The sequence below is a fragment of the Psittacula echo genome (assembly GCF_963264785.1).
Source record: "Psittacula echo genome assembly, chromosome: Z".
In the NCBI taxonomy this organism is placed as follows: Eukaryota; Metazoa; Chordata; class Aves; order Psittaciformes; family Psittacidae; genus Psittacula; species Psittacula echo.
In genome coordinates this window covers 79537062-79563177 of record NC_137742.1, presented here as the reverse complement: position 1 = coordinate 79563177, position 26116 = coordinate 79537062, and the positions used below count along the sequence as shown (strand labels likewise).

The window sequence follows — 26116 nt, the reverse complement described above, 5'->3', positions numbered from 1 at the left end:
AAAAATAGGTAAGTTTTATCTAAAAAATGATAAACACTCATTATTTAGTTATGCTTGTTATACTAGTATAATAAGATAAATAAGATAAAATTTCAAGAGTGATTTTTCAGTCCACCAACATAAACGTTGTGTACTAAAAGCAGCAGACTGCTCTGCTTTGGTACTCAGTAGAAAGTGCAAGTAGATAATATTGTATTTAAGCCAAAATTCTGCTCACAAAGTACATCCTATTTGCCAAAGATCAGTTCTGTTCACTTGAAATCAAAACTGCTTGTGTACACTAAGTATTGCCAGGGGCAGCGTGACATTTAAAACTATATGTAGAACACAGCTAAGAAAACATACAGAATTTATAGTAAAGACATGTTACATTTCAAATTTTCAGTGTTTCAGGCTTTATTATTAGAAATTACGTCTTCACTTGTGGAAGACACATTTGGCGAACATTTGGTCAACATTTGGTTGACCAAATACAGCCCTATTTGGTCAACGCTCATGAATGTTCTACATTTCCCTGTTAAGGAACTGAAGTCAGGAGCATCATTCACAGACATAAGGCCATAAATAAAATGTTTTCAATGAAAAGACACAAATTCTGCTGGAAGGAAACATGAGAAACTCTTAAGCTGGTAACCCAGAGACAGTTAAACTTTCAGAAAGCACATACCTCCCCATCTGCAAATGTAAGGTTTCCAAATGATGGTGTGAAGTCTTCAAAGCTAGCAGTTGCATGAATGGCTTCCCAATACAGAGTTGCTGACCCAAACCTCCCAGCCTGTCGAACAACTGGGAGTTTCAGTATATTCTGTGGCGATGGTACCTCATAACCAACAACAGCTCCAGTTATATCCTGTAAAGGCAACAAGAAACTGCTGAGTGTCACAGCAACTTTGTTTTATGGTATTTTGGTTTTTTTGGTTTTTTGGTTTTTTTTTTATTTTGCATATTTACTTGCAGGTAAAACTAAATGAAAAAATACATAATCACTTGTATATTGGTCTGAATTCAGCATTGACCTTGCTCTGAGCAAAAGTCTGGATTAGATGACCTTCTGAAGTCCCTTTCAGAACACTCTATCACACGAGTTCTAGCACTTCCAGCTATCTAATAAATTTCATATATTAATTGTGACGAATTAAGATCGACTTGTTTGTCTGGTATCGGGCCTTTTTATCCAGAACAATTTAGTGTCATAAAGCTTATTAGAACACCATCAAAACTGGTCTGAAAACGCAGACTGTCCTGCTAGAATGCTACTTTAAGTACTTTTCATTCAGACTTACCTTTGTAACATTGAAACTAAATACTCCTCTGGCATCATCATTTTCTTCAATTGTTATTTCAGCTATTTCTAACCCAAGCCTCTTCACACTTGGCTGGCCCCCAGTGGGAGAATCAAGCAGTCGCACATCAGTAATATTGATTATAAATCCTTCCTGTAATTCTGGAACATTATCCTGTAAAAATGTGACTTTTAAAATGCTGTAAGTTATAACAAATGCAGGAAACTCACTACTTGTAGGCTGCTTACTGTTCAAAAGCCCTCAGCACATGGGACCATATAAGCAACCCCTTGCTTTACACCATATGAAAAGAGAAAAAGAGTGCTTTTTGCTAAGCTTTAGAAACTGAAGTTGGCAATCAGATTCCAGATCTGTCAGAACAGCGGAAAGCAGTGCTGGCTATCTCTTGTTTCTCTGATTTATAAGAAAGTTGGCTAGATCTTAGAAACTAAACCAGAACTTGAAAAGCAATATCTCCATTCTGAATATATTTAAGGAATATACATATTTTTGGTAAAAAAATAGCATTTCCTGAACTACAGAATAAATATTTTAAGAGTATGCAAAGTAAAATAAATCTGTAAAAATCTGTAACAAGTTGAAAAAACAACATTTATAATTTTTTCCTTTGTCATTATTACATGTTAATTTTGGGACTATAACAAAACAAAGAATTTGGTTCATTCTCATTGATTAGTGCTTGAATTCTTCAGAAAGTGATGGCTGCCATCTGATGAGGCAAGAACCCCACCTCAGCCATTTCTAGAACGCTAAATCCTATTTCTGGTATAGAAATGGTACTATTCTCCCTTTCCTTAAAAGATATTATCAGCTAAAGCCTACTAAAGTTAGACTACTCACAGGCAAAATAGTGACTGTGACAGAAGTTATTGTCACGTTCTCTGCCATAATAATTGTCTTCTTTTCCAGTGTGTAATCCTCATTCTCTGTTGCTTGGTTGGAGAGGGGCACTTCAAGGTTAGGTGCAGTGCTCAGCTGAACTGCAATCTTTCCAAGAGACCCTTGTTCTCGAACAATTTGTAAATTAAGAGTAGTTGAATTCACTTGCCCTATAACAAGGAGAGGAATAAAACAAGACATGATTATTTTAACCCTGGCTCTGCTTGACTTTCAGTTCACCTAATTGTACTGCAGCTGTTTGCTCAAGCCCATTTCAATTTGCTTAGAAACACAATATTTGGATAATTCAATGAGTCGGGCAGATGAGCACACACACGTGGGGTGAACACACAACACACAGTGAGTACGCTTGGAAAGCATTTGAAACCTGGATCTAGAGGAAGAATAAACCACAGAATGTTTCCAGTTTAAAATGTCTGCTACACAAACTGTTACTTTATTTTGGTGTGTTTTGGTTTTTTTTTTAATTTTCCTTCAAAACTCCCGTCTCACTATTTTGTATGGCATTTACATGCCTAGGAAATCACTGTTGATACTAATACAGAAATTAGCATTGGCAGCAATTACTCTGGCTGTAAATTTTGCGTTTCCTCCGCTCAGACTTTGGAGGAAGTTTTCAAGGCCAGGTTGGATGGGGCTTGGAGCAACCTGGTCTAGTGGAAGGTGTCCCTGCCTGTTGCAGGGGGTTTGAACTGCATGATCCTTATCCCCTCCAACCCAAACTGTTCTGTGATTCTATGATTCTATGAAAACAAGACACACTTATATCAGCCAGGCTCAGATCCCTTTTTGGAAAGAAGATTTGCAATTTTTTTACAATGAACCACCAAACAGCACTTGGCTGAAAGTGCTAATTTTATGGCTGAAGAAATAGATAATAAACAACCAGCTTTGTGCTTCCACAATACTTACACGTGCTAAAGAAAGGGCAACACTGATTCCCTTTACAATAGAACTGGTGAGGAGGTTTTATCTGCAATAATAATATATTCTGATGGAAAAACATATTTTTCATAAATTTCATTTGTTAATACGGACAGAATATTGAACTGCCAGGAAATTTCAATTGGTATTGGAAAGTATGAATCGGCCGTCAGGCAGTTGCTGGAAAACCCCCAGGCTATGGGGAGTGCCAGAACTCCCTGTGCCATCAGGGAGGGCAGGAGTTGGAGCACCGCAGCACTCTAGCCAACAGCCTGGCATATCCTTTACAATTTCACTTAGATCCTGGGAGAAAAATTGACATAACCCCATCAAACACACAGCTGGCAGGCAGAAAAAGCCTAATTCAGTTTTTCTGACATGGAATTCACTCTTCCTCTGCTTCCTTCTTTCCCCTATCCCACAGAACAAAGAGCTTCCGTTTTTGACCCACTTCATGAAGAAAGCCTTGCTATGTAAATTATTTTAAACAATATATTAACCCCATTAAATGGGAAATTTCAGCTTTTAATCTAAATAGAAGAATTTCATGTATTAGCAATTAGCATCACAAGATGCCAAGATTTTAATAATTTATCCCCTAAACGAAAATTACTTGATAATGTTGATATATGTAATGTGAAATACAGCATGAAATGTATGTAATGAAATGCCATAGTCATACATTTTAAAGGCTATTTCTGGTTAAATACAGCAAAATGCTGATACATATAAAAATAAAATACCTATAAAACAATATATATAACCTTATACATGGTTACATATATTATAAATTATGCTATATATTATAACAATTCTAATGGTACACTATAAATCATATTACCTACTATATATTAGGTACATAATATATGATACATATCAAATACTATATATAAAATGTATAAATCATACATTTTATGCTATATATTATATAATATATACTATAGATCTATCATATATTCTATGTTATACATTATACATCCTAAATTGTGCATATATAAAACATATATATATCATGCATCATATATTTTATACTATATATTATACATTACACATTATATATTTTGTGTTATGTCTTATGCCTTATGTATTGTGTATTATGTATTACATGCTGTATATTGTGATGATTATAATAATATGGCATTTTATAATGGTTATAAAATATATATATGATATGTATATAATATATAACCATGATATACTATATATATAAAACCAATATTATAGCATCAAGAATGCTGATTTTGAAAAAGCTTTTTTTTTTTTTTACCTAAAAATGAAGACACAAGACTTACCTTCTGGCTCCATGACTTTAACAAAGAGAGAGTCCATGTGCCACCCAATCACACCATGTGGAGAGTCACTGGGTAAAATGCTAAGTACAGCTCTTGCCCTATTGGGGTCAATGACAGCTCCTTTCATGGTATTCTTAACACCCACAGTGGTAACACGGGTGAGTGTGATTTCCACGGTCTCTGCAAGCTCTGCGATACTGTCCGCAAGAATTGTCAGGGTGACTGTGGACAGGGCCTGACCTTCTGAAAATGTAATCTGAAGTTCAGAAGAGGGAAGAAAAGAAGTCAAACTTCTTCTCAATGCTGTTATACCATTTTTATTCTGTAAAACTCTATCAATTAAAAATACACACATATATGTATAACACTCATACACACACATATATAAGTATACACACATACACATATATATGTATCATAGAATCACAGAATCCCAGGTTGGAAGAGACCTCAAAGATCACCTGGTCCAACTTTTCTAGGCAAAACATGACCTAGACTAGATGTTCCAGAACCGTATCCAGTCAAATCTTAAAGCTGTCCAGTACTGGGGAATCCCCTTCTTCTCTGGGAAGCTTATTCCAAAATCAGGACAAAATCTATGATTCTATGAAAATTATTTTGGTATCATTTAGCTGCCTTTAGCTATCTGCCTTATAAACAGGCATCCAACCTAAGACCTTTTTCTGACAGCTACACTCCAATTTGAGGCGAAACGGTTCAGCTGTTTCAAAGTGACCACATATCTTCATTATCACAGAAACACACAATGATTGGAAGGGAATTCTGGAGATCACCTAGTCCAACTGCCACTTCTAAGAACAGGTTCAACCAAAGCAAACTGCTCAGGGCCATGTCCAGACAGGTTTTGAGTATCTCCAAGGACAGAGACTTCACAATATCTCTGAGAAACCTGATCCAGTGTTTCACCACCCCTACAGTAAAGTTTTTTCCTTGTGTTTAAATGGAATTTCCTGTATTCTGCCCAATGCAGGCACAGGACATGGTCAAGAAGTATCTGGCTCCATCTCCTTTAAATTTGACCCCATGCCCCTTATACAGAGTTGTAAGATCCCCCCTGAGCATTCTCCCATATATTAAATGCTCCAATCCCTTCATCATTTTCATGGCCCTTTGCTGGACAAATGGTGGGCCATTTGATTAGGTCTCTCAACAAGGAAGATGTGTCTATAAACACTCAGGCTTAGGAAACACTTTCACTTATGCTGAAAGATAAACAGATATTTCCTGTGAACAAGATATACCTTTGGTTTACCATTCTGTCTTTTCCTACCTGAAAGAATACGCAGGGAAACCATGCAGTATCCATCCGGAATGCTCAAGGAAAGCTTCAGTGGTTTCAGTATGATTGTTTTAGCTTCCTCTATTTCCCCTCTGTTGATTTTTCACTATTTCTTATCTTACTCCAGACCCATTATTCCAGTTGTAAAGTTTATTTCTAGAGACTTTGTTCCTGTTCCCTCAGCTCTGGTCTGTACTACAGCTCTAATGGCTCAAAGCGTACAGGTATTTTTCTACAGACGGCCACTAGGTGGAGGCCTTTGACTTGAAGCACCCAGCATCTGTCTATCCTAAAGCATGTAAGAGCTTTGGCTAGCAGGAAACACAGGATTTTAACGTGGCTGAAAATCTGAACAGTCTTAGAAACAGAGAGAACTGGGACTTATTATTCTCTTGGTCCACTGAAACTCTCAAGGTGTATTGGCAAGGTCAGGACAAAGATTCCCACCTATGGAAATTATTTGACACCATATCTGGATATCATAGGAGGAAGAAAGGAAGATGGGAACAAGATACTGTGGATACACATTTCTAATTTCTGGAAGTCATCCTGGTCCTTGAATTCCTGGTTCTAGAAGAGTGAGAGTGATGGTGCAGTATTATATGGTAGTCGTAAGTGTCCGACTCACAGGAAAGGACCAGGAAGCAGAAATTAACAGAAGAGTTGGTCAATCTAACATGTACTATCCTTCTCCCTCAGTATATCTGCATCTGTGGTCTGAGACAATACAGTCAGTGCTTCCTCATATCAGTGATTATGTATATATGTATCAGATTATTACATACCATTCCAGAAGCTGGAAATACATCACTTATGCTTCCATTAGCAATCCACTCCACTGTAACTCGTCCATATGTTCCTATTAAACGTTCAATATTCAAGGTAATTAAGCTGTCCTGTTCCATTTCTTCAACTTGCTTAAATAAAGAACTCTGGAAAACATAAAGGAGCAAAGTCATAACATTATTTTCTTATAAAGAACACTTTCTTTAGGGACCTGGGTATTCAATGGGGGCCAGTGACCCTGGGCATCAAACAGTTAATATACCATTAGGTAGCTAAATACATATTCACTGATTAAATATTTATGTCTTAATTTTCAGATCTACTCAATAATCACAGGTTTCATGGATGTAAGAACTTAAAATGTCAGGCCTCTTTATTCTAAGCCAAAACAAAGTTTCTTTTGTTGGTGTTTTTTTGTCCTTTTTTTTTGTGGGGGGGGGGGGGGGGGGGTTTTTTAGTACAGTATTTATATCCAAATCATATGAAACATATAACAAACAAGCGGACCTTCAAAGAGACATATTTTTACTGCTTTTACTTTATTACTATCCATCCTCTTACAGAAGTCCAGATGCCATGTTTCATTTCAGTAATGACTCTTCTGTGGTTTATATTTTCAGTATGCCTTTAGTATAGATGTCTCTAGATAATTTCTACAGTGTCAGATGATTTAAGAATTAACCACTTCAAATAATACTTTCAGTCTGACATTTTTCCAAAGAAATTATTTTGTTCTGGCAGGCTAACTCATTTAGTTAGTACATTTTTCAGGGGAAAAGGATCTACAGGTTTGTTTACTTAACTCCCTTGGTTAACCTTGATTAATCAGTAGTGAGTCTATGACGAGTTCATAAATGCCATCTGGAAACTGAATTTTTAGGCTGTTGATAAACCAATCTGATAAACCAATATGTTAATCTAAAGGTAAGGGGATTATAAAAATCTCAAAATAGGGATGGGCTGTGGAACTGGTTTTCTACCAGCTATGTGTTCTCACATTGCTATGTGTATCATCACATAGGAATGCTAAATGGATGTTAAAAATCTTCTAATTCAGATTGCTACAAGACTTCAGAAAGCAATCCTGCCACATAGCCCAGTTTACAGTTTTTGTATGTTTGTGTTCCATTTTTCAAGAATTTTATACACATATTTTAAGGATTTACCTTAGATGTTTTACCTGAGTAAATGCAATGACTCCATAGGCATTGTCATTGGAAGGAATAATTATGTTAACAAAACCATGAACACCAATCTCTGCACCTCCCTTAGGGTTTTTCAACCACACTTTGAAGCATTCTTCCTCCTCTGGGATGACGTCATCCAGGATACTGACTGCTATCACAGCTTCCATGTCCCCAGGATCAAATATCAATTCACCTGAACTAGCATAAAAAAACACACATCAACTAATTATAAACTGAGGATAGCTGATTAATGAACTTTGAAAGCACTGCTGTAAATTTAATCAGCTTTTTTTGGCGCTGGAATGACTGTTTATATGCCTAAAGAAATAACGGAGGTTTAAAGTTAGTGGGTTTGTGGTATCTTTTGGGTTTTGCGGGTTTTTTAATTCTAATGGATCACAGAATAACTGAAGTTAGTTATGAAAACAATTTCATTTATCCTAAATAAAAGCTTTTTTAAAAATCAAGTCATAAATGCAAGTCCTTTTTTGCCATGTGTTAAAGCCAGTCATGAGGCTGTTTGTCTTCAGGTTATATTAAACCTATGAAAAATTAAAAAAAAGTTATATAAAAGTTATGTAAATATGTTATAAATACATTATAAAGTTATGGATATATGAAAGTTATATAAAACATAAAAAACTTACCTAGGTATAAAATCTGACTGGTTGGAGATAGCAGTCAGTTCATAAATCTGGGAGTGGGATTCTACGGACAAAGCAATCAAGCTCTTGCTGGAGTTCAGAGACCTTGCAGTAGCTGAAGTGATATGATCTGCAAATGGGGCTTCCAGCATTACAGAGAACTGGTTCCCTTCCGAGTTCCAAGAATACAGTGATGTTGTGTCTTTACCAGATAGAAGGATGTGAACTACGTTGTACAAGGAGGGAAAAAGAGAAACATGCAGTGATATATTTAAAAGTTCTTCTTGTAATGCTAGAAATGCCCTGGGTAGCACAATGATTCTAATAACTTCTAAAGTTTGACAAATAATACCAAAAAATGAGCACATATATTTCTGCAATTCCAGCATTATAAACTAGGATACGAACAAATAATGTCATTGAAGTCTTACCTAAACCAGAAGGAGGCATGAAAACATGGATGCTTCTTACAGCACAGACTGGAAGAGACTGGAAGTGTCTAAAAGTAGATCGCCCTGTCTCCCAGATGAAAATTTCAGAAGAATTTCCAGATTCTACAAAGGAGAAAAATTAAAAACTTACATTAGTTTGCTACTTGTTAGCTAAATTACACACTGATGGCCATTCAAAAGGCAGAGTTTGGCAGCTTTAATTACAAAGTGAGACCAATAGTACGTCAGGTTAAAGCCATTCTCCCTCGTCCTGTCCCTACAGGCCCTTGTCAAAAGCCCCTCTCCAGGTTTCTTGTTGGCCCCTTTAGTCACTGGAAGCTGCTCTAAGGTCTCCATGGAATGATCCATCTACTGACATTTAAGGCCTTTTCTGCACAAATTCGCATATAAGATTATTAATACTGCCAGTAGACAGCAGCCAATTGCAAAGAAACTACAAAATAAACTTTTCAATAGGCATAGAGATGCACTTACAAAACAATTACTAAAATGCCATATCTATAATAAAAACCACATGTAGTTTGCTGACCAATGATTTTTGCATATCACAAAGCTCAGAAAAGCTTAGAAAGGTTGCAATCAGCAGCTACATGAATAGTTATTAATGCCTATCGTTCCTGTGAAAATAATTCATTAGTTTCATAAGTATTTGAGAACAAACAACGCTTTTATTTTTGAGGGACAAACCAGAGATTACTTTGATAAAATGCTTATCAGTGAACTGACACTCCCCTGTAATACTTTAATTCCTAGCTAAACTCCTTTACCCCAGATGCCTTTACTACCAAATAAGCCAGCATATACTTTGCAAACTCAGTGTTTGTCTTCTGCTAAATACCTTTTGCAGTAATTAAATAGATATCCGATCCAGAAATCCAGGCCTCCATATGTTTTATTTCTTTTGCTGGTAATTGATGAAGATTCCTAAACTCATTATTCAACCACTGGTACAAGAGTAAGTTCTGACTGGTATTAGACAAAGAAAGTAACAGGTACATAATGCCTCCTCTATCAAACAATGCTACATTGAGAGCTCTGTAAAGTGGAAGTTGATGATGCAGCACAAATATATCGTTATGCCACTGGAAAACCTGTGGAAATATGAAATATCTATTTCATTATATATTCATAATTAGCACCAAGAGAAAAAAAATTAAGTGTCATGATGAAAAACTGGGAAGACTTATAGTGAACTGAATTCCTCATTTCTAAGGTGGACCTTAAGGTAGAAGAACGCTGGTAAGAAATGACCCTACTGCAAGCATCTGTGCCTGTTCTTCAGATTCATAGGTTTATGATCAGAAGCTATTTGTGTTCTTATAGGTGTTTAACATGCTAGATTTCAAAACAGACAAAACAGTAACAGTAAAATCAAACCAAATATAAATTATGTGTTAATGTAGAGAGTATTGGTACAACTCTAGAATTTTCAGTCTCACAAATCCGTAATAGAAAAGTAAGCTTTTTTTTTTCCCCAGAAATATGTATTTATAGGTTTTTTTTATTATTACTTCATATTTTGAACTCAAAACAAACCAAACTACCCATATAAAAGGGAAGACAAGTGTAGTCTAACCTGGATGGAACTTGAACTGGTTGTGTGACTCACAAAAATCAGATAGTTTTCTTCATCCACAGAAAAATGTTTCACTCGTGTAGTATTCAGAATAGAGAAAGTCTGTATCTGTGAGCAAAATACAACAAAAAATAGTGTTTGGAAGTCACTTCAACCGCCAAGTTTATACATATATATATGTATTTTCCCTGCCCATGGCAGGGGCTTAGAACTAGAAGATCTTAAAGTCCCTTCCAACACTAATAAGTCTATGATTCTGTGACTTTTAAAAATTGTGAAATTACACATAAAACTATATATAAAATATATTAAATTACATGTATGTAGTTTTACTTATCTCTCTATATATGTGGGATTAAAAATTAATATAGTGTTACACATTTCCTCAGAAAATGTTCTGTGACTTGATTGCTCCACAATTTCTTCCTCTCTTCCAGGTCATTTTCCCCTACCCCCAAAATATAAATATAAAAACACATTAGACAACCATTTATAAAAACTTACATCACTGAAATCATGCAGAGTGTTAGGAACACATACTAGCTGAGCACAGTGCTGTTCTTAAACATGACTGGACCAGAGGGCCTCCCAAGGCCCTTTCCAACTCCATTATTTTATGATTTTTCAAGTAAAACAGATTCACCTTCAACAGTCTGCGTCCAGGCATGAATGCATAAACACTGCTGTTGGAAGCTCCCTCACTGGCTCCTCCGTGAGTAATCACGAGGTAGGGAGAGGCATGGATTTGGAAAGATAGACAGCTCTTAGGATCCCACATATTTAAATTCTGAGAGAGGAATAAAAAAGTAAGATTGAGACTTAAATTCTTTATTAAGTAGCATGCGTGGTGTCTGCTACCAAACATTTACCTCAATAGGAACAAAAACTCCTTTCCACTGATAGACAGTAGAAAACATAGCTGGAGGTGTACGCAGCAGAATACCATACAGGATTTGACCTGATGTAAAGAAACACCAACTAGATGCTGACTCTTCCACAAAACTCTGCAAGACAGACAGGACACTGATACTGCCCCCTGCAATACAGTAAAAGGAAACAGTGTTTATTCCTGAGGTCTTTTTCAATGCCATTTGTATTATTTACTTGTGAAAACCAGACCTAGTATCAGAAGTTTTGAAGTAGTCTCTAAATAGTTGGTATATGTAAATGTACCAGAAATGTAAATGTAACAGAAATGTTACAGTACAGAGGATCTAACAAGAGTTAAACAATGAATGTATTCATATATTACAATTACATATGGAAGATGCAGAGCCAGTTTGAGTAGGATTCTGAATGATTCAGTTTGGAATTCGGCTAGTAAGAAAATTAGCTAGGTAGCAAGGAGTGACAAAGAAACTACTAAGTGTATCTGTTTGTCTTCTTTCCTCCTCTCATCACAACAATCAGTCATGGCACTAAGACTCTTAAACAGCCTAAGCTGTTTGACTGGCTTGCAGAAAAATGTACTGTGTTGTCAGAACTGAACTCCAAGAGCTAAACTCCCAATCCCACAGAGGTTAGATGAGCTGCTTAGCCAGACAGAGTATTCATCCATGTTGAAAACCAGGAATTTTCTTTTTTGCCTTGTTAGTTTCAGTCTGGATTAGTGAGGAGCTATACATGTTATCAGTACTGGAACAAAAAGGTTTAGCATGGAAATGGGTACAGAGATGGTAGGATAGCTTCCAGTGACAAGTAGTGCTCCCGAGGTGTTAGCAAAACCAGTGTTGTTTAACATCTTTGTTGGCAACATGGACAGTGGGATTGAGCACCCTCAGCAAGTTCGCTGCTGACATTGAGCTGTGCAGTGTTATCAACATGCTGGAGGGAAGGAATGGGATCCAGATGGCACTGGACAGGCTGGAGACATGGTACCATGTGAACCTCATACCTGAGTCACAGCAATCCCAAGCACAAACATAGGCCGGGGGAGAATGTGTGGAGCAGCCCTGAGGAGAAGGACTTGGGGGTGTTGGTTGACGAGAAGCTCCCCATTACCTGGCTTCAGTGTGTGCTTGAGCCCAGAAACCCCCCGTGTACAAAAGTGAAACAGAAGTCTAGTGACAACAATATTCATATAAGTAGGAAGGAGAGCAATACAGATTATTGAAATTCTGACATAAGTGGCTGATGACAAGGTCACTGTTAAGGAGCTAAGCTCTTTTATTTCCTGATTAATCTCATCAAATACATGAATCTACATTCCAAAGTTACATCTCCGGTATTTCGTGCTATAACTACTCTGACAAAAGTAGTGGAAATTCTTGATAAAGTGAACATACTGATGCCAAATGCAGTATCCGACAGTGTCTCCCACTCAACACTCACAGACACATTGAGCCCATTACTTCGTGAAACTTTCAAATAAACTGTAGTGTTGGCTTCTTCAACTATAAGGAAATTTGTCCTAAATGTGAGAATTGTGAAAAGAAAGAAAAAATGTATTATCTTTATGGTACATGAATAAGATTCTTACAGTACAATTTCAGTGCAGAATGCACAAGAGAAGTAAAATGAAAATACTAGTGATTAGTTTTGCTATCTGATGGACTGAAAACTACATTAATTGAGGTTGTCCAATGTTTCTCACCACAAGACCTTGGCAAAATCACAGGCAATTCAACAAAATCTTAAACCAGCCTGCCTGAAATTTAACGCACCAAGTGTATGGTTTAAGCTGACTGATTTTTGCAAATGTCATTATATATGGTGCATTAGCTTTTGAAAAACAGCCCTGAGAGACTGTATTTCACACAAACTTACAAAAATGAATTCTAAAATGCATGACTCCTTGGGTACTCATCTGAGGTGTGGAGCTCATAATATGGATTACTATCAGTGAAATGTTTAGGGACAAATGAAGTATAGGTTTGTGAAGAAATACACTTGAAAACATGATAGAAAAGTTGTGATGCCATTTTTTCAGACTAAGGCTATGTCAGTTTTATGCAAAGTGTGCCTTTTATACTGTGCTAGAAAAATCCAAAGTTAAAAAAGTGTTTATTTAAATATTCCATTATTATTTAATTTAAATAATATATTTATTACTATTTTTATATAATAGAATATTTTTATCAGTAATATAAATTATGATATTTAAATAATATAAAAATATATTTCTAATGATGAATAGTTCATTTTAAGTGGGTTTCTGTTCTTTTGCATAGCAGTAATAGTATTTGACAGACAGGATACTTTTCAAAATTAGAAATGTTTTACAATTGGATTGTTGAATTTCCTTAAAGGGATTCATCAAAAAGAAAATCGTAGAGAGATACCATCTCTACAACATAAAACATGAAAAATCTCCTTTTAACTGTATCAGTGCTTAGTACCTATTTGTAACTGGATAGATGCTGAAAAGCCCCAGTGGAGCCTGGTTCTGTAATATCGTAATCATAGTTTGCACTCTTGTGCCCAGTCTGGCTCCTCCAGTTGGATTGAACAGGGTGACAACAAAGTGCTCATCCATTTCTGGTTCTTCATCCAGTATTGCAGAAATATGCAACGTCTGACAAGAAAACAAGCATAGAAAGTTGTTGAGAATTGACAGCTAATGATGACATAGCCCTGTCAGACCATGCTCTTGTTTCTGTTCTTTCAGTGTATACCTTTGGTTAGCACAGCAGGAGAACAGCAGATCTTGAGGACAGATCTGAGGCAGGGACGGTTCAGGATGAGGTTCTAAAGTCATCTGTCTGGTGACCTTCATTGGTGAAACACCAGAACAAGCATAGATACCCCCTTAACTATTTTCTTTCTTGTTTTTTCTCCTCTCATCCTAAGGCCCTCTGAAATGTAATAATTTTTGATCCTTTTCTCACACTTTGGATCTCTACTTACTCCACACACTCCTTGGTAATTCCCAGTTCCCGTACAGCTACCTGATCCCTTAACGTAGCTCAGTGAAGTTGGTTTTAATTTACTTTAGTTGGCAACCAAATTAGCTCCAGGGAAACAAGATAATTCCACTACTGGTGAGGAGAAGAAAGAAGGAAAAAAAGCAAAAATAGAGGAATATTTGAGATACTGTCACTCTTCTTGATGTTTTTTTCCCTTTATTGCACTACTGTGGATGAGACTAGCATCCTGTCAAAGTGATCTGAAAGTAGCAGAGAATTATATAGAGTTACGTGTTTCCATTATAATTTGTGGCTCACTGTCATCCTTCCCAACACTCAAACAGGCAGAAGTTACACAGGTTCACATAGCTTTGCTATAGAAAAAAAGTTAGTAATGATGGATCGGGAACTAAACTGGAGCTTACAACCTTTCAGATCCCTATTAACTTCTGCAGTAAACCATATTTTAGAGACCAATTTAAGAAGTCCTTGACTTCCCATAGATCTGCTACACTAGTCAGCACTGTGGCTCCAAATGCATTTAAGCTTCATGAACTGAAAAGCGGTACTTGCAGAAAGTTTTGTTTCAGATTCTATCCAACTAGCCACTACTAACTAGCCCACTAACTTATTACTGACCCTAACCTCACTGACAAAATAAAATAAAATAAAATTTAACAAGCAAGCTGCCATTTAAGCTTCAGAGGGGTTAGGATTTCACAAACTTAAGCTGCTTATGATCTAGCTGACATTCGTGCAGGCACAGTACAGAGGCAGTGAGTTTAATACTCCCAGAGAATAAGTAATTTTTTATTCCTACAACTCTCAGAGGTGCTCACTTTTTGCATTTGCTGAAGCATACTCTGTTCAGTTCAGACCCTCTGAAGTACCATGTTACAGAATGGGATTTTTACTTCAGCCTTAATGCGTGTACATTATCACTTCATTTCAGAGTTTGTGTTCCAGCTACGTATTGAATATATACAACGAGATGTTCCTGTGCGTACATAAACACTATATACCCATTATATTGTTTTCAATTTACCTCATCTACTACAGAGAAATACCTACAGAAGAGCACATATAAATTTATCTAGTCCCACTCCCGAGACAATTTGAGAATAAAGGAAAACATAAAAAAAACATAAATACAAGAAAAAAACAGACATTTCTGAAATCTTTCCAAAAATTTCACAAAAGCTTTCTCACTTCTTTAGTAATAACTATCATATTACCTTGACTCTGACTCCCTCTTCCAGCACAATATATCCTTGAGAAGGGGTCAAATCCACTGATGGCTTTGAAGAATTAATTTCACTTACAAGATACTGAACAGTCACGGTGCCAAATATTCCCTGAGGAGGTTCTCTAATAATGTTTAATACTGCAATACTTTCCATCAAATGGAGAGCTGTTTGCTCTCTTAGGAAGAAGTGATCACTGTTATTGAATGACAAAATTCCATGGCCGTCATCATTGGCAAGTATTGTAATTGTGGCTTTTGAGAAAGAAACACAGTAAAAATAGTAAAATATAATTGTACATGTAGATAAAAGAAATACGTATGAAGACAAATCCATTCTTCCTTTAGTGTATACATAATGGTTTTATGTCCATGCTATTACTTGAAAAGAATATATAAGTGAGGAATTTTTCTGGACAGGAAGAATCTAGACTCTTTTATTAAAAAGCTCACTTTCATACTTTTTGATTCCCCATTTTACATATTATCTTGGTAATTGAATAGATTGCACAGGGGTGTTTAAGAACTTTCCAAAGGAGAATAAAGATCATAGCAGGGGAATGGTCTTCTCTGAAATACAATTAGTCAGAAGAATAAAATTAAAATGACAGCCATAAAATTTCAAAAAGAACGAACATCAAAACTAAGCTTTACCTGTTGTGCTCTCTCCTAATTCCAGCCCCAGAGAGGGATTTGTTAAAATTAATTGGAACTTCTCATCACCTTCAGGAATATCATCATCAAAAATCATAACAACAACAGATTTATTCCTTTCTCCATCAGCAAAAAAAAGAGTCTAGCATTGAAACACAGAAAGCATCAAGTACTTAACAAATGTTAATATATACAGAATTTTTCAACTAAGGTAAACAGAATTGTCTTCAATAGAAAGTAAGAGGAGACAAGAAGAGCTACAATCTCTATTTCCCTTATAAATTGGTTGAAACAGAAGTACAAAGTTCAACACATTGCAGAATGATAACAAACAAGATGAATTTAATCTGGAAGTTCTGGTGTAAAAAAATATGAGACCTTACCTGAAATCTTGCTGTTGTCTAAGCAAAACTGTATTTAAGATAAACGTCTGAAAGTTTATGGTGTGCCTTATATTTAAAAATACTTCAGTATTTAAAAAGAAACAGTAAAATGACTAATTTTATCTCATTCTATTCAGATGACCAAAGCAATTGAAACAAGTCGAAAAATTTAGCTGCATTACTGATCATTCTGCAGACTAAACAATAAAATCTTATTCTGAGGAATCTGAAGGAATGAAAAGTATTAAGATTATTATTAAGATTAAGAATTTGCTTCTTACCCTTGAGGTCATACTAAAATCCAAACCCAGCTGTGCCTCCAAATTTTGGGCATAAAGAAATACAGACACATTTCCATATGATCCCCTGTTTCGGTATGCCATTATTGTCAGATTCCCGTGAGATTCATTAACTTCAAAGCTGAAACAAAAAGCAAGAAAAATTATCAGTGCTCACTGATCATGTTCTTTTGAATAAGATGGTAGACAGATGTTACATTATTTCGCATCAAATCACTCCCTCTCTGAGGTATGCTTTATAATGCTTTTCCCTGGCAGTGTTCAAGGCCAGGTTGGACAGAACCTTGGGCAACATGGTCTAGTGTGAGTCATCCCTGCCCATGGCAGGCCTAGTTGGAACTAGATGACCTTAAGGTTATTTCCAACCCTAACCATTCTATGATTCTATGAGAAAAAGGCATTATTACAGTATCACCATCACTACAATTGTGTAATACAACCTTTTCACCTTTGTTTCTTATCTAAACAGAATTAAGCTATAGGAGGTTGTGGCTTTTTCCTGCTTATTAGAGGCAGATTATGCCTGTCTGTGTTCATGGATGCCTTCTAGAAATTAGTCAGAGAAGATCTGGGAGAAGCCAGTGTGTATGCTTACATGGAAGCAGAGGCTGCAGTGCTGGATGGAGGCTGGAGGAGTGACACATGTTCACAATACAAAAGGACAGAAGTGAAAGCATGTAGTAGCAAAATATTTCTGAGTAAACATGCAGTAAATGCTGGGTTTCAGTGTGAAAATTATCTTACATTGTCGCATTCTACTGAATTGAATGATGCTCTGCCATTTGAAAGATCTGGCCCTGGTTTTAACAGGACTTTTACTGTTGACTGAAAATGAAAATAATGGGCAACCACAATCACTGACTGACACAGTGAGCTTTTCAAGGAGACAAGACTTACCTGGTACTTTCCCATTCAATTACTCCATATATTCCATCGTTAGCATCAATAATAACTTGAGAAGCTAAACCTTCCACATCTAAAATGGAAAACAGAATTACAAAGAGGAAAGAACAATAAATTCCATTTTCCTTATTTTCAAGATTAACAGAAGCATTTATAAATCTCTACTAATTTTGTAGAATACATAATTTTCTGTCTCCAAAATGTGGAGGAGAAAATGGTAGTCAGCAAGGTAACTAGAAAGGCTCAAAGAAAGACAGCAAAACACAGCACAGAAAAATTAGGATATACCAAAAGCAAGATTTGGCATAGAATCTTAATTTGTCTTCATTGTGTGTGTTTATTATGAAGACAATCAACATTTTGCAGATTGTGCCATTCTGAATATGGAGAGAAAATGAGAGGGAAGAATAAAAACCAATCCAGTATTTCATCTCCTGTCATGTTTCAATGGCTGATCATAAATTTTACTGGCATACAGCTCAGATTCTGCTACAAATACAGAATTATTTATTTTTTGTTAGCTGTTTATGTACTATAACATTCTATTCAAATATTCTATTGCTCCATAAAGACAGATGTAACTCTGAAATATTACTGTATGTAATTACTGTGAAAATACTGAATAATAGACTAATGCCAGAAATGACCACTGATTTCAGGAACCAGAATTTGACAGTCAGAACTGATTCTTATGAGAAAATAATGTTTTAGCTGTCCAGACAATCTTAAAATATGACTACTTTAATTTACTTCAAATTACTTTTAATAAGACTTGAAAAGAAAGAAAGGATGACAATTTTTACAACCAAACTGCCCCACTTAATCCATAGTAATTTAGATCCATAGGAAAAATTTCTATCAATTCAGATAAATATTAATAAAAGGCCTTTGCCATGAATCCAAACCTGTCACTATGAGGTAGTGATGAAAATCATCAAAACATCTACACAAACAGTAGAAATGTTACCACGGTTTAGAAATCCAGAGGGAGTGGCTAGTGATTACAGACTTCTCAGCTTCTCTCTAATCCACATTTTCCCTTTTGTCATAGTCAGATCAGTTCACCTGGAGTCTGTTATACTTGGCTTTCAATACTAGATCTCTTATTTCATGTCTGGCATTCCTCCCCTTCCCTGATGCACCCCTGCCCACCACCCCAGCTTAGTTCCTTCTTGTATCTATTGAGTTTATTCCTTTCTCGTTCATCATTCTCAGCTGTTGATCATTTTCTCTTTCAATTCCTTGCACTTCTGTATTCGATTCAGGTTCTTTCTTCCACCTGTTCTAGAAGATGGAAGCAAGAGGAGCATGGAGAAAACAACAGAACTGCCTTTATGCTTGTTGTTTCTGCTCCTTGTCAATGAAGCCTCTGATCAGAAATCAGGGTCACTTCAGTTCAACTCGACATCATGGATACACCAGACTTAATCCACATATTGCACGCACACAGCTATGACAAGAACAGCACATGCAAAATATTCCAGATGTGTAGAACTGACTGAACACGCCTGTATCATGTGCAAAACACCCATCGCTGTTGATACAAGACACTTCCTAATAATACTTCAAATACCTTGTAGAGAGTATAGGATAGCTACAAATGCTAAAACAAACACTACACCAATAAGGAGTTAAATTGTCAGTCATAACAAATTAAAATATGCCAATATGGAAAACAAGATTAGAACAGAATTTATAGTGACATTTTATAATGAGGACATGTTTAAATGAGGACTTGTTTAAACCCATGAGGGTTTAAACAAGTATCTGTTCATCCTAAGTACATTTAACCCAATGCAGATGTCACAGGAGGGCTGAATATCATGATTCAAAGAGACTGCCAACCCCTTACAATAGAAGATGAGATTATACAACACTCAGCACTAGTTCAGAAAAATTCTCTGTACATATATGTTACTCTTTTCATGGTTTAGATTTTAGACTCAACTAATCCCAGCTCAATCTACAAATCAGCAAGTTATGAGTCTTGCAAGTTACCTTTCAGTCTATAACGAATTAACTCTCTCACTTCTATAGGCATGCAAAGAAAAGGAAAAAGAGTCAAGGAAGATGTTAGAAATAATCACTGCAGCTGGTCTAGTATCACAGGATAATTGAATTGCCCTTAAATCTAACGGCAGCTACGCTACTGAATTCAGAAGCACAATGAGGAGCTAACTAAGCAACTGATAAACAAAGTCTACCAGAAGAGTAGGAAAACCACAGGATATAACTCCTAAAAGTAAATCTGATACAGAGTAATAAAAAGATACTTTAAAAAGAATGAACAAAGTAATCACAAAAAGTAATTTTTTTGAAATTTTTGTTTCCACTATGTACTTAGAAATACCTACAAAACTTTGAAGATAATTGTGCTCTCCAGCTGTTAATTACTACCTCCTCTAAGAAAATTGACTTATAATTTTTAGAGGGCTTAAAAAAAAAAGAAGCAAGTGTAATAATGAGTATGTTTGGTGTTCTACAATATTTCTTTCAGAATACCCTATCTCATATTGGCATAGTTGGCAAGTAAGTGTAATACTGATAATATGCCAGGGTAATATGATCTGCATGCTAGTCACATAACAGGAAAGCCAAAGATAATTCTGTACAAGTTACTTTACCCAGCCTAGGTGGGGATGAAGTTGAATGATTCATGATGAGTTCCACTGAAGTTAAATTAACCAAGAAGAATTCTTGCATCTCTGGTACATCATCCTGCAGAACACAAATTCAGTACAATATTTTTTCATTTTCCTTTAAGAAACTGTCACAGAAGTCACCAAAAAGCAACACAGTGGGAGTCTCTAAGGTTATAGCAACACTAGAATTATGAAGTAACACACCATATTTCATGAAAAAAATTCTCTGGTGACACTAAACTATGCTTGTGAATAAACTTCTGCCCAATTTTAAAGGCATAAACACCAATCACTGAGAAAGTAAGAGTCTGTTGCAAGCAATGACTTGCACTGTTCTGGATACCAGACAGTAAATTTTTAATGAAGCAGCTAAATTTCATTTATGCATAGGTAGAGATGCTTTCTGTAATCATCTATACTTCTATGATTTCAACTTAAGATAAAAAACATCTTTCTAAGTGACAATGAAATCTTCATGACGTACAGATTGCAAGCTCTATGTTCCAAATTATTCTTCTTCTGATATAGATCAGCATAGAAAGAAAGGGTTTAGACTTTACCTCTAGAATAGTAACATTTATGGCAGCTGAAGTTTCTCCTTCTTCCAGAATCAGCGAGCCAGAAACAGCTACATAATCACTTCCTGGTTCAGCCAAGGTCCCTTCTGTCCGATTACTTAAGGTGAGTACTCCTGGAACTGTGGCATATGTAACATTGATATCACCTGTTTAATTTGTGACAAAAAGATATTTTTTTTAATTCTTAGGTATTTTTTATTTTTATATAATGCTTACTGGAATAGACAAAGAAGACAGATCACATACCCATCCACAAAATGAAAAGCCTAACTGCAAAATAGAAGAATTAAAAGATTAATCTGGAGCCAATGGAACTTTGTTACAATTTTTAAAATGCTTTCAGTCCAGCCTTTGGTGATTTCTCCAACCCCACAGGACTCAAAATGCATTACAACTAAACATATTCAGATAGTTAAGGTGCTGTGGAATGCAAATATTACACTGCTGAAGTACTACCTGGGGCATGTAATATCTTATTAATACCAAGTATGGTGCCAAGGGAAGTAGAATGTTTCAGGAATGACTGGCATCTAAGAAGGGCTCTAAAGAAAGTGCTGGAAAAAACAGCTTAATAAGTAAAACTTCCTCCCCAGGCAGATTGACAAACACTTCAATAAGGAATAATAACTGGGGACACACTGATAGATGTTACCAAGCTAAAAATTTAGACATTACTTTTTTATAATAAAGCCATGACTTGCTAATCTGCCAGGACAGCCAAACTAAAAATTTAAGAAGAGTGATCCTGGAGATAAAATAACAGATGGAATTCAAAGCTAGTCTGTATGAAATGAAATGCTATCTCACAATACAGTTTGAAATTCTCAGGCAACAAACACAAGAAGATATTTTTGCACACAAAACATTATTGAATTCTGGAATTATGCAGTCTTAATTAAATACCTTGACAGGTTCTGGAAGTTTAGGGGAAAATCATACCATACAATCTCCTTTTCTCATATGTTTTTTATTTCTTCTGGAAAGACTAACACTTTGAGACATTAGACATAAAGGTAGCAACCCTAACAGCCAACCAGTTGAGTCACAGCTCCAAGATTCCTTGCTGTGGAAATGAGGGCTATTGTGGATGACTTTCTGGCAAAGAATGGCCATGTACCCTGATCAGCAAGTGCCTACATGGAGTTCGACATGAACCAAGGAACAACAAAAGGTGAAGGAGGATGGGAGTGAGGCACTGGGAGTAAGAATCCCAGCAAGATAAGAAGGAGCTGGGATTTACTGAGTTGCTAAATTGAGGACTGTTGGAAAACTTTGAAGGTCAGGTTCTCACACCTGTGCTTAACCAATTATATGTTAGTTGTTAAGGGCCTCAAAGATATGTATCCAATCACAATGGGCCAAGTTAGTGCAAACAACCTTAAGAAATAGTATATAAAGTGTTAGTTTTCTATAATAAATGGCTTTGTCTGATCACATTGATGTCCAACTGAGTCCTTTCTGCGACAGGCTATGGCTCCAGTTTTATCCAAAACTTAGTTTCCGAGCCTGCAGTCAGAAACCTACAATGTCTGAAAACATCACCTGTACCCAAGATTTTTCAAAATTTCCAGCCTCCATGTCATGGTTTTTATTTGCCTAATGATTACAAAAACAGGACTTCCCTTCTGCTGGAGTTATTATACAAACCTAGAAATCCAAATTCTCTATTAATAAAAAGCTGAACTGTTTTGTTTTCCTCTGGCATTAAAACAACCCTGGACGGGGAAGCAAAATTCAGGATTCCATGTGGTTCATCACTAGCTTCAATTGTCAGAACAGCTTCATATCCTTGACTATCCAGAACAGCAGCACCTGAAGAAGACACTCCTGCAAAAGAATCGACGGACTACAGTGAATAAAGTGTTACACAACTAATTTTTTTGTCTTATATTACTGCTATTATAACATCTAAATGACAGTCAGTGACAGTGCAAATGAAATTAAATTAATGAAATTAAACCAAACACGATATGATCACTGAATTTTATGTATGGTGTGGAATATATATATTTACATTCTGTATCAAACACAAGAACATACAATCACAACAGAAATTGTATGCATACTAAGTAGAGACTCAGAAAAATCTATTAAGAAATGAGAAAACTTAATGGGCTAGTGCCAAGTATCAACTTCCCTGAACTTCCTCTGTTGTAAAAGGAAGTTTTCCCAGGAATTAACTTCTAAAATTAAAATTATATTAAACTTCTCAGTCATTCCATTAAGAAATTACTCCCTTTTCAAAGTGTTGCTTTATGAATAATCATTGGTGTATTAATTTATGCTTATCCCGATGGATTACAAGAGTCAACAAATGATTCTGGCAAGTTGGTAAGGCACCTAGCAGCAACACGATCCATGTCAAGTTAGTTTGGTGTTCAGTCATTAATTTCAGTTTAACAAAGGATATTTCAGAAGGGATGCAGTTTGTGCTTCTTATTCTAATTTGAATGGCAGAACACTAATTTGAATTCAAGAACACTTGAATTTAGAGACAGATCAGAAAGCCAGCTTGCAGCATTACAAGATTGCTTTAAAAAATACCTGCTTATTTTGTGGCAACTGTATCCAGAACACATTAGCTCAGGTTTGTATTCAGTTAAAAGGAAGGAAATAAAATGCATACATATATGTATGTGTATGTGTTTATGTATGTATATACACATGTGTAATGATTCAAGCCTGTCACAATAAAATACAAATGAACTTTCCATAGTTTACACCAGCTGCAATATGTTTAACCCTACACTTCCAAAATGGATTAATACATATGAAAATATTACACTATTAAATGGTAGTTTTAAGACATAGCAGGCTACAGCTTCACATTACCTTCTGTTTTGACATTGTATAGGATTATCTGGTATTCTTCTTTTTCTTCAGGAATACGGTCATCCAGCAAGTGAACATACAATGTTGTATTCAATGCCCCCTATTTATTTTATTGAAAAATAGATGAGTCATTATTGCACAAAATGCAAGTGATACTAATTTATCATGTATATTTTGAACAACACCTTTAAGAAATGTAAAGTTGAAGCATCAACAACTACAAACTCCCCCCAGTTTATAACTACAAGAGTAAAGGAGAGAGTAAACAATCACATCAAGAAACAAAGACTGCTATAAACGCACTTTTATTTTTCTCAGGTCAGTTTTAATTACAGCATTTTCCTGTAGCCATTAGCTTTGCTTATGGACTTACCTCAGGAAAAAAGAGTATTCCAGAAGAATTTTCAAAATTTTGTTTTACATTATGCCCAACTATCTTCCATTCAACAGTAACATTTCCCAATCCTGGGGCAGTTCTTACAACATGGAATCGCAGTTGTTCTCCTAGGAACAAAGGATAAGATGCAGTATTTTGGGCTTTCATCTACTACATATCAAGTATAAAAATCAGAAGCCAAAAACATTCATCACAGTTAAAATAGTTATTCTGAAAACCATTAATATTTTTAATAATGAGCTTCACAGTAGTTATAGAACATATTTGGGTTTTATATAAAAAACAAAAACCCCAAACCTAACCTCTTTCTTCCTGAGCTTTCCTGGGTTTAGTTCACCTTTGGGAAGAAGTATCAAATATGAGGGAAGCTGACACAGATAAATAACTTAGGAAGTAAGTTACTCATATGCATTAAAACATGCACAAATAAAAGAGCAATACCTGTCTGTAAACAACACAAAAGAGTAAAATCTGGGCATAATTCCATCTTCTGATTTTTGTTATGTACATGCTTAGAAGCACCCCTATTGAGAGAAACTGAGAAATGTCTATGATAGTGAAAGAGAAGATGTGATGTTATGTGGCTTCTTACTCAGTGTCATAAAGAACTGAGCAACCCAGCTAGTCTTTCTGATTATTTACTTTTAAAAGCATCCTGTTAGGATGCTATCTAGCTATTGTAGTATATTATATTGCAGGACAGCACTGTATAGCTGAAACAGGCAGGAAAAATTTGAATCTTTTTCTAGACATGTTCTTTTCTTAGTAACAAAAACTTAGAGATGCATATATATTGACTACCAATGAGATGAACAACTAATTTCAAGAGACCTTAATATTGCTAATTAAAATATAAAATTGTGAAAACATAACACAAGAATTGTATACACCCATTTTCAAATAAAGAAATTAGTAGGTGTTATTTCAGCCTCAACATTTCAAATTTCAGTTAAGCCGCGGAGATACACCAATGTTCATATCTTTACCCTAAGTTGTTTTATGTTGCTTTTAAGAGAATAAAAGAATTTAAAATTTATTGATAACACAAGGATTCTGCTTCTACAGTCAGATATCTGAGGGTAGATTGCCAGTTTACAGGTTTCCCTGAGGCTTACTTAGCATATCATTTAACACTGCACTGAAACTGATTATCTTATTTGATAATTTTGCACATTGATTGCAAACAAATAAATATTTAACAGCAAAAAGGTTACTCTGGTACCATTACAGAATGCACAGTCTAGACAAAGTTTATTTCAATACAACATGATGTCATATAGTGAATTTTCACTGAAGACTGGGACAAAATGCTTTATGATGCAGAAGCCTGTTGTACTGCAATCCAAACACTGAGAAGAAACCTGAAGTATAATTCATCATAATTACTGACATCACGTAGTTAATTACTGACTCAGAAAGAATTACTAATACAAGTCCTAATTGATTTCTGAAGCTTTAAGGTGTTATGAGGCTAATTTCACCATTTTGGTTTAAGTTTTTTTAAAATTTAACTATGTTTTATCCATACCTTTAGATCTCTGCATTTATCAGGGAAGAAGGGGGCCTCAGCTATCCCTCTCTTCTTCCTAATTTCAAACTACTGCAATGTATTTTCTCCTAATACAGTCACAGCCACACAACTGTTGCATGCCTCTGCAGGCACTAAAATGCTACCCTTGCCCCAGGAAGGTGTTAAACAATATGCACAGCTTGAAAACAATATAGATTTGCTAGACAGAAATTGGTCAGTAATACAATTAATATAATCACATTTGGATTTATGTCTGATAAATTTTATTTTCAGAACAAAAAAAGGTATTACTGAAAATTAAGTATAAATACTGAAATATTCTAAAGGCCTTAGCTCATTCTTTCCTTTTTTTATCAAAGAGAATTAGTTTCCTTGGGTTTTCTTGCTGTCATGTATTGTAAGACAATGCACTGCTCTTCACAAGCTGGAGGAATTAGAATAAAG

General features: G+C 35.6%; 1 protein-coding gene across 1 annotated transcript in view; it reads right to left on the bottom strand.

Annotated features, from left to right (window-relative positions):
* The window catches only part of ADGRV1 (adhesion G protein-coupled receptor V1), a gene marked incomplete at its 5' end in the record, with an annotated part of 292106 nt that overhangs the window by 198378 nt on the left and 67612 nt on the right, over positions 1 to 26116 (bottom strand). Inside the window, 23 exons of the mRNA XM_080638347.1 lie at positions 668 to 850; positions 1284 to 1457; positions 2145 to 2353; positions 4421 to 4676; positions 6506 to 6652; positions 7687 to 7891; positions 8341 to 8563; positions 8769 to 8891; positions 9628 to 9880; positions 10366 to 10473; positions 11009 to 11152; positions 11235 to 11401; positions 12651 to 12775; positions 13704 to 13879; positions 15446 to 15708; positions 16108 to 16249; positions 16772 to 16910; positions 17687 to 17765; positions 20317 to 20410; positions 20895 to 21058; positions 22560 to 22739; positions 23745 to 23844; positions 24118 to 24248. Coding sequence (XP_080494473.1) covers positions 668 to 850; positions 1284 to 1457; positions 2145 to 2353; positions 4421 to 4676; positions 6506 to 6652; positions 7687 to 7891; positions 8341 to 8563; positions 8769 to 8891; positions 9628 to 9880; positions 10366 to 10473; positions 11009 to 11152; positions 11235 to 11401; positions 12651 to 12775; positions 13704 to 13879; positions 15446 to 15708; positions 16108 to 16249; positions 16772 to 16910; positions 17687 to 17765; positions 20317 to 20410; positions 20895 to 21058; positions 22560 to 22739; positions 23745 to 23844; positions 24118 to 24248 — 3785 coding nt within the window. The remainder of the gene's footprint in view (positions 1 to 667; positions 851 to 1283; positions 1458 to 2144; positions 2354 to 4420; positions 4677 to 6505; positions 6653 to 7686; positions 7892 to 8340; positions 8564 to 8768; positions 8892 to 9627; positions 9881 to 10365; positions 10474 to 11008; positions 11153 to 11234; positions 11402 to 12650; positions 12776 to 13703; positions 13880 to 15445; positions 15709 to 16107; positions 16250 to 16771; positions 16911 to 17686; positions 17766 to 20316; positions 20411 to 20894; positions 21059 to 22559; positions 22740 to 23744; positions 23845 to 24117; positions 24249 to 26116) is intronic.